Below are 15,933 nucleotides of genomic sequence, written 5' to 3'. Positions count from 1 at the left end.
TTGGAAAAGAAAATGAAACGGAGTGTCAGTGAAATAGAATAGCTTCTAGGAGATTGTCTGGGAAAACTGTCATATGTTCTTCTAATAGGTTTGTACAGGTTCACTCACCTCTGACTCCCTGCCTTATTTCTGGGAATTTCTCCAGGAAATTGGAAGTATTATGCAGTGTAAAGGATTGGAATCTCCCGGGCACTTTAAATGAGAAACTGAACTACTTTTTCCTCTGTTCGGGAGGAATTCTTTTTCTCCACCAACCTCAAAGCACTCAGCAGAAAGACACCTGGGAGGATGGTTGAGCTGAAGGTCAATCAATGGGATTTTCGAACTAGAGTGCAAGGCTGATTTTCTGTAGAAAATTCCAAGGTGGTTAATTATTTGGAAGTAACAGCAGACACTCAAATACATGACTAAAAGAACGAGTGGGTGAATGCACAGGTGTTGTGAATTGAGGAATGAAAAAAGAACCAGTGGTTTCAGCTCAGTGGTTCACACTCACACTTATGTATTTGCCTTAAATATCTTCTGTCTAGATAAAGAATGTAAAAGTTTAGTCCAACTCTCTTCCAGGGCAGATATCTCTTCTAGAACATTCTAGTCTTGGCAGTTGGTAAGTAGTTACCAAGAGATATCCATCCATGAGTGAGAGCTTCCTGCAAAATGCAGACTTGTCCAGCATCCTGCACAACTTTGAAACATCCTATCAGATTCTCTGAAAAAAAAATTCTGTTTACAGTGAAATAAGCCCAGAACCTAAATCCATCTTACTAGAAACATGAAGTATTGTTGTGCAATATTAATATACTCTGAATTTTCTAGGAATATGACTATGATGTAAATCCAAGAGAAAATTGTGTTTGTTTCATTTGGAGTTTTTTATCAAGAACTGTTCATTTTTTCCGGAAAATCTTATCAGTGGGAGCTATGCCATTTGTAATACTTGATGTGCTTGCCTAATGTACCACTGTTAGTCTGTATCTATACTGTTGTGTTTGTAGTGATAGTACTTGTAGGTCAAATATCTGACTACTTCTTTTACCTCAAGTTTAGCCATGGCCCAAGATGACATACTTTCAAATTTTCTCCTTTAGATTCCGGTTGGGGTATTACATTCATTTAAAAATTATGTGTATGGACAGTTATACTACCAATAGATTTCTATAAAGGAATGTAAATGGGGGTTCAAGTTAATTACTTAAAAATAGGAAGATTGGGGATTTCCCTGGTTGCGCAGTGGTTAAGAATCTGCCTGCCAGAGCAGGGGACACGGGTTCGATCTCTGGTCCGGGAAGATCCCACATGCCGCGGAGCAACAAAGCCCGTGAGCCATGACTACTGAGCCTGCGCTCTAGAGTCTGCGAGCCACAACTAGTGAAGCCCACACGCCTAGAGCCCGTGCTCTGCAACAAGAGAAGACACCGCAATGAGAAGCCCGGGCACCGCAACGAAGAGTAGCCCCCGCTCGCTGCAACTAGAGAAAACCTGCGCGCAGTAACGAAGACCCAACACAGCCAAAAAAATAAATTAAAAAAAAAAGGAAGTTTGATTCAATCCACTTAAAAATCACTAGTACAGACTTGGCGTTTGTGACAGTTACTAGGGCCTTCACCAGCTTTGCTGCCTTCTCCTAGATATGCCATGATGCAACAATGATTCTCTTAAATTATTTTTTATGAGTGAACCTAATATTCTTGTTTTCTTTACTTTATTTGAAAAAAAATTTTTTAAACATCTTTATTGGAGTATAATTGCTTTACAGTGGTGTGTTAGTTTCTGCTTTATAACAAAGTGAGTCAGCTATACATATACATATATCCCCATATCTCTTCCCTCTGGCGTCTCCCTCCCTCCCACCCTCCCTATCTCAGCCCTCTAGGTGGTCACAAAGCAACGAGCTGATCTCCCTGTGCTATGAGGCTGCTTCCCACTAGCTATCTATTTTACATTTGGTAGTGTATATATGTCCATGCCACTCTCTCACTTTGTCCCAGCTTACCCTTCCCCCTCCCCGTGTCCTCAAGTCCATTCTCTAGTAGGTCTGCGTCTTTATTCCCGTCCTGCCCCTAGGTTCTTCATGACCATTTTTTTTTTTTTTTTAGATTCCATATATATGTGTTAGCATACAGTATTTGTTTTTCTCTTTCTGACTTACTTCACTCTGTATGACAGTCTCTAGGTCCATCCACCTCACTACAAATAACTCAATTTCCTTTCTTTTTATGGCTGAGTAATATTCCATTGTATATATGTGCCACATCTTCTTTATCCACACAATGTTCATTGCAGCTCTATTTATAATAGCTAGGACATGAAAGCAACCTAAGTGTCCTAATATTCTTGTATTCTACTTAGTGCAAAGTCCATTACTTACATTACTGAGTCAATTTTAATTTTATTTATTTGCTGAACCAAAATATATTGGGTGCCATTATGGGTCTGGTACTGAGCTAGGCAGTAGAGGTGCAGCTGATGAAGAAAACACAGTCCTGTCCCTCAAGCAGGCTGTGCTCCTGAGAAGGACATGGATGGACAGACTGGTCATTGCAATGCAGTGTAATGCAGGGCCATGTGCACATGTGATGGGACAGCAGGAGGTGGAGTGACACTTCACCTATACTCAAGAGTCAGGGAAGGCTCAGAATAAGTGGTGTTTAAGCTGAGACTTGATGGATGAGAAGGGATGGAGGGCAGAAGAAGAGGTGCAGAAGAGAAGCTCATAGCTTTCCATCTAGAGAGAATAGCATTGCCAAGGTCCAGAGTATAATTGAGCATGATAATTTTGTGCTCCCAATATTTGTGTTTGGCACAGGACTTAAGGAGGAGGGTGGCAAGAGATGAATGGAAATTAGGCTTCTCCATAAATAACTGCAACTCAGACGCATTGGAATGAACACTATAATAAATGCATAGACCAAAAAGTAATGCAGTTATGTGGGACATGTTAGATTAACCTCAATTAAGGTGAATGGTGTATATTTCTTGGAGGAGAAATTATTTAAATTCAGGGGATTTTTCAAGAATTAAGAGTGTGAACCCCCCAAAATTATTACCCAAAGAACTATGAAGATGTCCTGGGAAGTAACGCAGTAACCCAGATCAAAGAACTTATGCATATATATATTGTTATTATCTAATAAATTGGGCTAAGTTGGACTTTTATCTTCCACGTGTACTCAATGGTCTACACATATGCTTATGTATATTTTCTCTTCTCCTAATACAGCAATATTTAATATAGGAAGTCTAACGACAGAGTATGTAACTTAATGACAAATAACCATGAGGGGATGCATAGACATAGATGAAAGTTACATTTTGAAGCAATATCTGCCCTCCAAAGATTAATCATCCCACTCTAGCCTTTTCGTCAAAACTAGGGCCTGATTCGATCCCATTTTCCACAAATGTCTTACTCTGCAGGAGCCAATCTGATAAATAAAGTATTTCCTTAGATTAAATGATATTGATTTAATCAATTTAATCAGTTATTTTGCATATTTGGATTTTAAGTGCTGGGTAAAAGCAGCACTACACGTGGTTTTCATGTCCATTGTAGGATATAGGAAATTATCAATTCTGCCTCCTTTGAGGCCAGTCTGAGAAATATATTCCCAAAAAAGAGACTATGAAGAAGAAAAGGCTGTGATTATTCCTAGTGTCCCTTTCGTACTGAGTTTTTATTCCTATTGAGATCTGTTTTAAGTTAAAAATAAAGTACTTCTTTAAAACAGTATGTAAAGGCATTTTTAAATTGTCTAAGCGGTATGTTCTTTAAAATTCAATTTGGTCTTTCATTTCTCCTTTAAATATATAGGGATATGTGCTTTAATTTCAGGAGAGTTTTTGTTCCTTTCTCTTCTGAGGTTCTATACTCCTTTTGGTTTAAAACCATGGCTGGGCTTTAATCACACAAATTTTTGAACGATAATGCTTGACTATACCGCTGTCATCTGGATGACAGGTTGGAAGCCCCAGGTTGGAAAGGATGATGGAATTTATTATAGCATCTGAAGTGGTATCATTTTAAAATCTAGGTCCCCATACACAAATTTTAGAAAGAGACCTCTTGCCCTTTATTAATTGCAAAAGTGACGCCAGGGGAAAAGGACTATCTCCTTTTTGTAGGCCTCCCATCACTCACCTGTGAAATAGAGGCTGAGTGAAATTTACCTATGGGCATCCATCTTAAATGATTAGTGGGAGTTAAAGTAATTATTATAAATTATAATAATTTACAGCTCTATGAGTTGTAAAAGGTTATATATTACGGAGTTTCATTGTCATAAAGGCAAACACTTAAAGAAATATACACTTATAGACTGTACCATAGATATTCCAACATTTCTAGTCACTTTGCCTTTTATTACTTTACTCTATATGATATGATCAGTGTTGCAGCCATGGTTTTTACAGATGCCTACTAAAATTGCAGTATTTTATGGGAAAGAAAAATAAATTTTCATACAGGCTTACATGAAGTTCAATTTGATTAGGTTCTTAATCACTCTCACCTAGCCTCAGCCCCTTTACTAAATTGGTCTGCACTAGTTTACAGCCATTGGGCTTTGAACAGTAAATCCTAAATTCTCAAGTAAGCTGTCATATAATTTATAAAGAATGCTGATCTGCTGTTATCAGGGTCAAAAACAAGCCCTTTGTAGATTGGTTTATTGTATATCACCACAGGATCACCAAATTCAATTGTAAGAATTGCTAACTTTGGGTGAGCAAACACAGGTGTGGGATTACAGTTGCAATAAACTTGAAATTCATCATCATCTCTGGGTGAATTTGTAGGCGGCAATTGGCTTGATTTATGCATATGGGTTACAGAACAAGAGAGACGTAAGTCAGCATCTCTGGTCAGTTGACACGCAGACGGTCACTGGGAACTGGTGACTGGTGAGCTGGAACTGGAACTGGAACTGGTGCCTGGATTTGGCAAGCAGTGTCGAAACAGTGTAACTAGATGTTTACCGAGCATGCCTGTAATGATGCCATTCAGGCTGTAGAATTGTAGAGGTCTTTGAACATCTGAATATGAAGTTTTTTGGCAATTTCTAAGACAACATGGCAAATGAATTGTGAGCAGGCATGAGATTGGCAACATATTTATCAGTGCTACTTAAAACCCTGTGTTCTAGATTAGCAATTATGTGTCTCTCTTATGGGTCCCAAGACAATGTGTCTATGAAACACAAGTGGAAAATAAGCCTGTATAAAATTTTTTAGGAAGAATGGTAAAGATGTCTTAGACATCTCTAAGAATACTTCTAGGGAGGACATCTTGATATTACTGAAGAAGAAAACATGCATAATATCAGTTCAACCTATCTAAAGAAGCATTGGCTATTTATAGTTTCACGAGTATGCATTAGTAAGTGGGCTCTTTGCCCTCTTTATTATTGCTTCAACACAGTATTGAACTTTGGCTTCCAAACTTATTGCCTACAATGTACTATAAGAAATAACATTGTTAATTACAACCCAGTGCATACATACGATACACAACGGTAGCAAAACCTTCACAAGAAACACTTACCCTTAATTCATATGATGAGCTCTGAAATACTCTATTCTGTTTCAAACATGAATGCTTGCGGACATGTGCTAAATGATTTCAGGTCCTGCGGCTTGAAAGATATGCAAGCCAGGGTGAAGTGAGAGAAACAGGTGAAACCTTTACTTGGATGTTCCTGCTTGCTATTGAAACATGAAAGATAGGCAGTACCACTACTGCTTGCCTAGAGATTAAGTAGGCAAAGTTACAATTAAAGAGCTTCTGTAATTAACGCTGTGCTTGTAAGAGTCCTTAGCGTCTGGGAGGTGACTGAATGGTGAGAATTATGTGCTTTTCTACAATAGATCTTATGCTTATCTGTAAGGTAGTCTTAATACATAGATATATCTTTCCTTGCTGGACTCCAAGCTTCTTAAGTAGTCTCTTCTTATCCCTTAGCACCAAGCATAGTACTTAACCTGTTGCTTGTATGTTATAAATGGTAATTGAATAAGTGAATGTATGGATGAATGATCGAAGAGAACAAAAGAGTCAGATGCACTCATCATTTATTACAGAACTTTCCATGCACCAAAAGCTATGCTAGGACAGTGGGTACTACAAAGGTAAATAAGACAGGCTCATAATGACTGGTTTGGGGTATAATAGCAGTGGGTATGAGCAAAATGGCTGTTGGATAATGAACCTTAGGTCTTTCATAACAGTAGCGTAGAGGAACAGCTTCCTTCTCAACTCTGTCCCCATGTCCTGGAATAGCAGCCACAGTCTGGGAATGAAAATTGCAAAATGTGGGTCAATCACTTTGGTTTACCTTTCTGTGACATTAACCCTGCTTGTGACGCATGGTGACTTTTCCTTTAAGCACACCTATTAGCCATGGTGCCCACTCTCCAACGTTCCTGAAATAACTACTCTATTTCACTCCTTTTCGCCTCTCTGGGGAATTCTTTACTGTACGTTAGTAGCTGGAAATGGCTGGGAAGAACCAATTTTCTTCTGAGGCAAATAGGTATTTGGCCCATAGATCTCAGTGTGGGTTGTGGAAATGGCAGATTCCACTGGTCTAGGGTCATTTTAATTGAATTTGAGGACTTAACTAATTGAAAGAAAAAGCCAACCAACAACATACGGTACTTGAACTTCATGTCATGGTGCACCTGAACTGGCACATTCTAGCCAGTGAGAACTCACTTAAATTTGCAGGAATTTTGGGACCCTATTATTAAGCACAGTCATTATTTAAAAACCACATTGTATAAATTTACAGTTAAATTAATTATTAAGAATAGGGTAATAAATTCTCAAAATTTATCACTTTCTAATCATTTTATTATTCGTTACACTCTTGAGGTCTTCGTATCTGTATGGAGGAAGTGTTATGTGATGGTGTGTTGCTGCACACCTGTTCCCAACTTGAAATTCAGTAACGTCATTTTGGTAACTAGAAATGAGAGTATTGATACCTTGGAAATTGGCAAACTATAAATCGGGGCTCCCCCTCAAAACCTAGAGCTGGTTGTTAAACATTTGCCCACACAGCACTGACTCCATCTCCAATATCTCAGATACTGGGATTGATGGGCACTGAGAAGGGGAAAAAAAAAAGAATAAACAATGGTTCTACACTTTAGTAAACAGATAATCATAGCCAATCGTAGTAAGTGCCATTGTAGATGTTTTAGGAGATAGTAGAGCCAGTACACAGGTTTCCATACGTTCTCTGTTCATGGAGCTCTTAGTCTTAGTGTCTGTATCACTCATGGTTTTTCAGAGAAACAGAACCAAGAGTATATATCTATCTATCTATATATAGAGAGATATATACACACACACACATGCTATACCACCTACATATTTATATGTGTACAGTGTGTGTGTATATATATATATATATACACACACACACATACTGTGTAACCTACATATATATGTATGTGTGTGTGTGTGTGTGTGTGTGTGTGTGTGTATACACAGAGAGAGAGAGAGAGAGAGAGAGGGAGAGGTTTATTTTTAGGAACTGGCTCAAGAGATGTGATTGGGGAGCCGGCAGTTCTGAAATCTGTAGGGCAGGCAGTCTGAAAACTCAAAGCTGATGTTGCAGTCTTAAGGCAGAATTTCTTTTTCTCAGGGAAACCTCAGTTTTTGCTCATGATGGCTTTCAATCGATTGCATGAGGCCCGCCCTCATCCAATTACAGAGGGTAATCTCCTTTACTTAAAAATCACACATCTTAACCACATCTACAAAATACCTTCACAGCAACACCTAGATTAATGTTTCATTAAATTACTGGGTACCATAGCCTAGCCACATTGACACAAAACTGTAATTTTTCTATCATGCTCCTAGACTAGAGGAAATACTATTTTACTTCTTGTTAAATTCAAACAACTCAGTATTTATATCCTGAAGAACTTAGTAGCCATTTGAAAATATAATACACATAGAATGTAAGAAAAAGATAGGTGTACATCACAACGAAAGGGGAGATGAGGGCGTGGGGTTTCTGATACCTTGACTTGGCTTTTTGGTTATCTTGTTCTCAGACACCTACAGATTATAACTGAAGTTTTCCGTACTTAGATAACTTTCAGTTTGATTTTGAAATACAGAAATAGTGAAATCAAGATTTCTTTACTGGACTTCACTCTCGGAGAACTATCTTGAAACTAAAAATTAACTTTTTGGATGTTGATGAGATTTTATTATCATTTAACTGCTTCCTATATGAGCATTTTATATTGAACATACAACCTGGTGAATGTAATACTCAGAGGAGTAGGAAAGGAAAGGTCCCCTTGGGAGACTGCTGAGTTTATCAGAATGGCCATTTATCAGAAGGTGAATCTCTTGGGAAAGCACGCTCGTTAATTCCACTGTCCGTCTTTCCCCAGTTCATTTTCAATACACCTCTGGGGTGGGTACTGCCTTTTGATCATTTCTCACTCCAATGTTTTTCTGATTATATTAATACTTAAAACAATTTTTAAATTAATTTTCATTGGAGTATAGTCGCTTTACAATGTTGTGTTAGTTTCTGCTGTACAGCAAAGTGAATCAGCTATATGTATACATATATCCACTCTTTTTTGGGTTTCCTTCCCGTTTAGGTCACCACAGAGCCCTGAGTTGGGTTCCCTGTGCTATACAGTAGGTTCTCATTAGTTATCTATTTTATACATAGTATCAATAGTGTATATATGTCAATCCCCATCTCCCAATTCATCCCACCCCCTTTCCCCCTTGGTATCCATATGTTTATTCTCTACCCCATCTTCACCCCCAAGACCATCAGCTTTTCTGAAATAACAGAAGCAAGGAAATGGGAAAGACCGAAATCATTGGCAGAAGATCTGTGGAGGTGGGATCTATACCATCTAGAGCAGAATGTTTGAAATCATTTCTCTGCAATTCTTGGAACAGATTTAAACAATTAACTCATGGGTGCCACTCAAAGGATTTATTTTTACAAAATGCAGAGTGAAAATTTTATGACTAAAAGCATTAGTATTTAAAGTCTTTATCAGCAAGTTGACAACATCAAGGATGACTCTATTATAGGTTATTTGAGTGATAAGATCCACTGAAGTATACTGAACATGAATTGAATTTCTTAGAACTTGTGTAAAAGTTTGAAGATTTTTCATCATGGTACTGAACAACTTTGTTAAAGCAGTCCTTCACGAAATGGAAGGATCGTTTATAATAACGCTTCACAATGAAAAATGTTGAAGAAACGCTTATTTGGAGGTTTGGGGAATTTGAACTTAAAGAATGAACTAGAACATACATTTGAAAAATGTTGCTTTCCTAAGGTCTGCCATTTCTTATTAGCTCATATAGGAACTTTATGACACCAAAAACCGTCCAGAACTATTAACTCCAATTTAAATTTTCTTAGCTATCAGAAACTGTAGCTGTAAGTTCACTTATTCTGGGGTATTTTACTTCCCTAAACCTGTTTCCTTGGATTCTTTGCTCCAGTCAACTTCCCAGGCACTAGATGAACAAAATAATTGGTTATTTGAGGTGACATATCAAATGATGAGGAGACTCTAGCTTGGTACCAGACACAGCTAATTGACTGTGGGGATTTTAATAGTTCAAGGATGAGAGAACTTTGGCATAGAATGTATGCTCTGAAGAGGGCCAAGTCTAACACAAATATTGCACTCTAATCAAATGGTATTTGGAGGTTCAGACATTGAAGTGCTCTGTGTTGTGAGATCTTGCCATCTTCTTTGTACTTTTTAAAGTGTTTTGATTTCCTACCTACCTTCTAGGAAGTGCCAGGGTAGTAATTTCCCTCCACACTCCCAAACACTATAAAAGCCAAGAGTTTGTCTATAGTCTGTGAAATGTGACTCATTCGGGGTACTTCATTTTTGTTGTTTGTTTATTTGGAATGTGCATTCTGAGGTCCCTGCGTGTCACCTCCGAGGGCAGAGAGTCTCCTGCAGGCGACCCACAGAAGCTGACTTCTGTGGTTAATGAGGTCCTCCTGTCTCCTGCTGTCTCCCACCGTGCCACTCACCAAGTCTATTCCTGGCAGCTTTCAGACCCTGGGCCACCCCTGGAGGGAGCTCGATCTGGCAGAAATCACATTTCTGCTGTCACCTCAACATCTTGGAGTGAAAACAAACACCTGGGCAGGCATTTGGGGAAAGACGTTGTAAAGAGTGACACATAGTTGAAAGGAGCATGTAGGAGGAACGGCCCCATCTCTTCTGTCTTGGAAAACAGATCACAATTTATGGGCTGACTGTATGTCCCCGAACCTTTGCTCACTCTCTAACTTCCTGGTGGAACGCCTTTCTTCCACATTTTCGATTTCTTTTGTTTATTTTAGAGCTAATGAAGATTTCTATAAAAACACAGGGACTCGGGAATTCACTGGCATGAACTTCAGGTGCCCTAAGAAAGCAGGCACCTGTGTAAGCTGATTTCCTGACCTTGTGTCTCATCTTGCGGGATGTGAACCTATCATCATGATTTGCACATAGATTTTTCAATACATGTTTGATATGTCAGGGTACAGTCATCATAGTTTCAATCCCACATTTTCTGCCTGGAACCAGCTATTTAGTATCTTTATTATTAGTGATCTTGGAGGCGCCTGGTGGTACTCCAGTTGAGCTAAATATTGTATCTAGTTATGTAATAGATAACATCTAGAGAACCTAAGGGGATTTGAGAAAGGAGTGTGGGTTGGAAACTCTCAAAGGACAACACATTTTTCTCCCTCCTAAATTACAGCTTTGGAAGAATCCCATTATTAATACAAATACTCTTAAGTGTCAGGAAGTATTTAAACTGAGAAAAGTTTCATATTCTTGTTCTTTGGAGAAATTGGAACAGGAAGGGTGAGAGGTAATTCTTTATACAGCCAAGTAGCTGTCGTGTCTTATTTCAGAAAGTCAATATTTCAGGTGTTACAGACCCTGTGGTCTCTGTCTAACTATTCTTCTGTTCTAACCCTAAAGCAGCCATAGACAAGGCATGAATGAGTAGGTGGGACTGTTTTCCAATAAAACTTTATTTATGGACAATTAAATCGGAATTTCATAAAACTTCACATAGCACAAAATATCATTCTTTTGATTTTTTAGAACCATTTTGCTCACAGGTCCTACAAAAACAGATGGTAGGCTGGATTTGGCCCAGAGGCTGTGGTTTGCATACCCCTGTTCTAGGGCCAAAACTAAAATAAATAAATGAACCTACTCACAACAAATTGTCCAGTTGTCCTAAGTCTTTCTGGCCATTCAAAGTCATCAGGTTGTTTTGGCAGTTAGCAGTGGCCTCAAATTAGGGGGAGAGAGGAGCTGTTGAAGAGTTTAATTCCTCCACAACCTTCTTACCTAGTGATGTGTTAGGAAGGAAGCGAGGCTCAGTCTCAATGGACCACAGGTTTCATGGGCGCTGGTCCTGTGTGTTTGGGGACATCGTCGTGGTTTTTTCCTAGGAACTCTAACAAGAACTTTGCACAAAAGAGTTACTCTTTTGTAAGCACGATTCTTCAACATTCTGGTGATCTCCCCATCTGTTCACTTTCTCTCTCCATCTTTTTTATCTCTGTCTCTCTATGTCTTTCATTATCTCTCTGCCAGGGACCCATACAGAGGAGGAGACATGAGTTGACTTCTTAAGGACACTTTAGTTCAATTAAAAAAATCTAACACTGCTTTGAATTAATAAGGCAGCCGCTTACATATATTTCCATGACTATATATACACACACACAAGAAATAAATTTGATTTAAATTTGTTCCACTAAGAAGTATCTTTCTCTTTTTATTTATCACTTGACATAAAATACTGATTTTCTTGGAGTGATTAGAGATTATAAGACCTCCAATCCAATCTAATTTCATGAATGTAATTCCACAGGGTTTCTTCCACAAATATCCTAAATACAACTATTTCCCTCAGGTCATAAAATGTTTATTTTCTTTTGGTCAGCTTTTCACCAGAAGTCCCATGCATTTTGTTGTAAACTCAGTTGTAATGATTCAGAAGTAGAATGCAGTCCTGATGTACTAAATCTTGAGAAATGGACATTTCATTTGTGCATAATATAGTAGGAAATGGAGTAGAGGGAAATAGGAAACAGAGTAGGGGGATTTAAGAAAATGGTTTATAACAGGTCAGAGAAAGGAACATTCTGTAAAGTTGTTAATATTAAATATCCATTTAATCTGGAAAAAGAGTGTTGTTCTTATTAGTTAGCCTTGGTATTTTATAAAAAGAAAATTAGTGATTTGTGGACCATCTGCTTTTGATAAAGCCATACTTATTCCTTCCCAGTGTTTTCAACTCTAGAACTACTTTTCTCAATGGGATGTATCAGAATCACATGTGGGAAAATTTCAAAATTCACATTGTTCTATCCCATCTCTTTTTGGTATGGTCAATACCTTCAAATAGAAACTCATCAGGAACACACCTGTAGTTGAACAAGTTGAGTTACCACTCGATGCAGCAACTGAGGATACACCATGGAGAGCCACAGGGTTTCTCAGTAAGAGGGACTTCAACAGAATCTTCTGTAGGATTTGGATTTGGGTGGGTGATGTTGGGAAGGGTTCCAAGAAGCAGGGCTTCACCCTAGATCAGAGGCTGTCAGAAAGCAGAGGTAATTCTATAAGAAGGTATCTCAATAAATGTGACCAGCAAGGAGGGAGACTAGGGTGAAGATCAATCTGTAAAAGGTAAAGAAGTCCAGAGGCTCATTTTGCCTGAGAGAGAAGGTGTTCAGTACTTTTGGGATGGCACAATCACCTTGTTTCTGTCTGTGCTGGGACAATTTTCTTTTATTAATTAATTAATTTATTATTTATTTTTGGTTGCATTGGGTCTTCCTGGCTGCGCGCAGGCTTTCTCCAGTTGCGGTGAGCGGGGGCTACTCCTTGCGGTGCGCGGGCTTCCCACTGCGGTGGCCTCTCTTGCTGTGAAGCACAGGCTCTAGGTGCGTGGGCTTCAGTAGTTGTGGCACGTGGGCTCAGCAGCTGCGGCTCACGGGCTCTGGAGCTCAGGCTCAGTAGTTGTGGCGCACGGGTTTAGTTGCTTCGCGGCATGTGGGATCCTCCTGGACCAGGGCTCGAACCCGTGTCCCCTGCATTGGCAGGCGGGTTCCTAATCACTGCGCCACCAGGGAAGTCCCTGAGACAAAATTTTGACATGGCCTTGCTTTGTCTCATTTCATCCTGGTCTCAGGGTAATCTTGTCTAAGGTGGGTGTTCTGTGAGATTGTTTAGGTGTAATAGTTACAGTGACCTGGCTGTGGGTACTGGGCAGGCTGGCTTCTGAATGTTAAGGGCAGCTTGTTTTTTCTTTCTGAATATCTACCCCCTGCCCTCCTTTCTGTCACCACTATGGTGGCTATTACTTTCTAATGACATATTTCCAAGTTTTTATTACAAAATATTTTAAATGTGTAGAAGAGTAATGATAGTAATATAATAAACACTGTGTAAATATCAAGCAACTTATGAAATAAAAGATTATAGATACAAGTATTTGAGCATTTCTCTCAAATCCTAATTCCTCCTGGGAGGAAACTGGTATCTTGAATTTGATGTTTATCATTCTCAAGTACCATGCATTTTCCTTTCCTTTTAAAAAAAAATATACCTAAGATATTTTTTGGTCTCCTTCCCTTCCAGGAATTATATAAGATCTAACTTTAATACAGACCCGTGATTCTTTTTTATTCTGGGGTTGTTTTAAGTAGGCACTAAAACATCCAACTGCATGAGACAGACACCCTATACTTCAAACAGGGTCATGGGGACATAATTTTATATAAGTACTGTTAAACATTATAAATGAATTGTAATCATCGCATCAAGTACTTGTTCATTTGGTTTTTCCATGCCCTACAGTGATTTTAATCACAGGGACAATTTGTTGGTTTTATTTAGCAAGATGTTGGGTGGATTTTCCTTCTTCCTTCTGCTGGCTCTGTTAAACATTTTTGACACTGACGGAGCTGAATCAATTGGAAATTCACATTTTATGCAATAACAGACCATTTTAATTTCATGAAGCAAGGGCTTGGCTTCCACTTGCAAATAGCACCGAAGAAAGCAATATTGTCAAAAGAAGTGGCCCAGTATATCGAGAGATAAATCTATTGAATTAAACCCAAGACTTTCATTACCTTTTGCTTTACATTTCCATACAACATAAGCATTAATTAAACCCATCAGTGCCTTCCTCCTTGCAGGAGAACATTTTCTCTCTGACAAGAAATGTTAACCGAGGGAACATGTGTCACAGGAGGCCAGCCATTAAAATCACACTTGCTTTCACCAGGAGGAAAGCTGATGCATTCTGACGGACAGACGGGCAGCAACAGAACACAGCGAATGATTGCCATCTTTTCTTGGCCCTGCTGTCTAACAGACTATGGTGATGGGGCTGAATGTCTCTTGCCTCACTTGAGGTTTCCAAAGATAAGCACATTTATAACTGTATTGCATCTCTTGTCACCCGGCGTTACTTGGTGCATTTCAAATGAAAGCAGGAAAATCGTCGTGGTCTTCTGGGGTCTTTAATGTACCTTCACTTACATGACAGGGGCTGGAACTAAATGTCAGGTGTCTTAGTCCCTTTGGGCTGCTACAACAGAAATACCATAAACCGGGTAGCTTATAAACAGCAAACATTTACTTCTCACAGTTCTGGAGGCTGGGAAGTTTAAGATCATGTCACTGGTAGATTCAGTGTCTGGTGAGGGTCTGCTCCCTGTTTCACAGACCCCATCTTTTGGCTGTGTCCCTAAGTGGCAGAAGGGACAAACTAGCTCTCTGGGGTCTCTTCTAGAAGGGCACCAATCCCATTCATGATCTAATCACCACCCAAAGGCCCCATCTCCTAATACCATCACCTTGGGGGTTAGGATTCGACATATGAATTTCGGGGGGTCATAGACATTCAAACCATGGGGTGGGTTCAACTTCAGTCTGGAGTATTTGGAAGGTTAGATACCCTGAGGCCCAGATAAAAGTTCATGGGGAGGGCTGGCGGGCTGGTGGAACAAGGACCCCAGGATTTGAGGGAAATGTCAGAGAAGCAAACTCCTTGAACCCCTTATCATTCCATGCTGACGTTTACGTACTCCTTGCAGGGGAACACTTAAGAATCTGTCCTCAGGAGTACACGTGCTGCACCACGGAAATGGAAGACAAGCTAAGCCAGCAAAGCAAACTGGAGTTTGAAAACCTGGTGGAGGAGACGAGTCACTTTGTGCGCACCACTTTCGTGTCCAGGCACAAGAAATTTGACGGTAGGTGACAGTTTTTATTTCTCGTTGTTCTGGGTGCGCTTTTCGATGCGAGATTCTTGATATTATATGAAAAACATTTTTTTTAGGTGGAAGCTTTTCTCTCCTTCTTAAACATTTATAACTGTGTCTATTTTTAGAAAAGGCATGAGCGCTCTTGACAATTTTTATGTCTTGGAAAAAACCTGAGTTAACAAAGAGCTGTTTGGCATTTGTGGTTCGCCTGTGAGATTTATTCTGAATGATTTGGCTTACGTTTTCATTATTAGAGTGATTCTAAGTCAGGTTTTGTCACACCATAGCTTGTCTTCAGTTTCCATCTAGGGATTTGCTTTGAAGTCATTAAATGTCATTTAAAATTATTTGAAATAGAACATCACTTTTAAGAGGATAGGCTTGTTTTAAAGTGCCCAGTGACAGACTCCTTTATTTTAGAGTTTTCCATTCCTATAGTATAACTACATTTTATATTGTAGTTGCAATGCATCCAGCAGAAGGTTTAGACCCTTCATTTATTTCTTGATAATAAGCAGTCGACTTCATTTCTGTATTCTCTTTGTTAAATAAACATTTTGTATTAGAAAGCACAAAGAGCGAAAGTAATTATTACTAGGTTTTCAGCATTGAA

At 39.1% G+C, this 15,933-nt stretch overlaps 1 protein-coding gene and 1 long non-coding RNA gene across 3 annotated transcripts in view; one reads left to right on the top strand and one right to left on the bottom strand.

Annotated features, from left to right (window-relative positions):
• The window catches only part of GPC6 (glypican 6), a 1,071,594-nt gene that overhangs the window by 268,338 nt on the left and 787,323 nt on the right, over window positions 1-15,933 (top strand). For both annotated transcript variants that reach the window (XM_082434646.1, XM_082434647.1), the window contains exon 2: window positions 15,150-15,308. In XM_082434646.1, coding sequence (XP_082290772.1) covers window positions 15,150-15,308 — 159 coding nt within the window. The remainder of the gene's footprint in view (window positions 1-15,149; window positions 15,309-15,933) is intronic.
• LOC309647418 overlaps window positions 1-15,933 on the bottom strand; it is a 774,616-nt gene that overhangs the window by 690,410 nt on the left and 68,273 nt on the right. The gene's annotated exons all lie outside the window — the stretch shown is intronic.

The sequence above is a fragment of the Balaenoptera physalus genome (genome assembly GCF_965194825.1).
Source record: "Balaenoptera physalus genome assembly, chromosome: 18".
Taxonomy (NCBI): Eukaryota; Metazoa; Chordata; class Mammalia; order Artiodactyla; family Balaenopteridae; genus Balaenoptera; species Balaenoptera physalus.
This window is presented reverse-complemented; position numbering and strand designations above follow the sequence as displayed.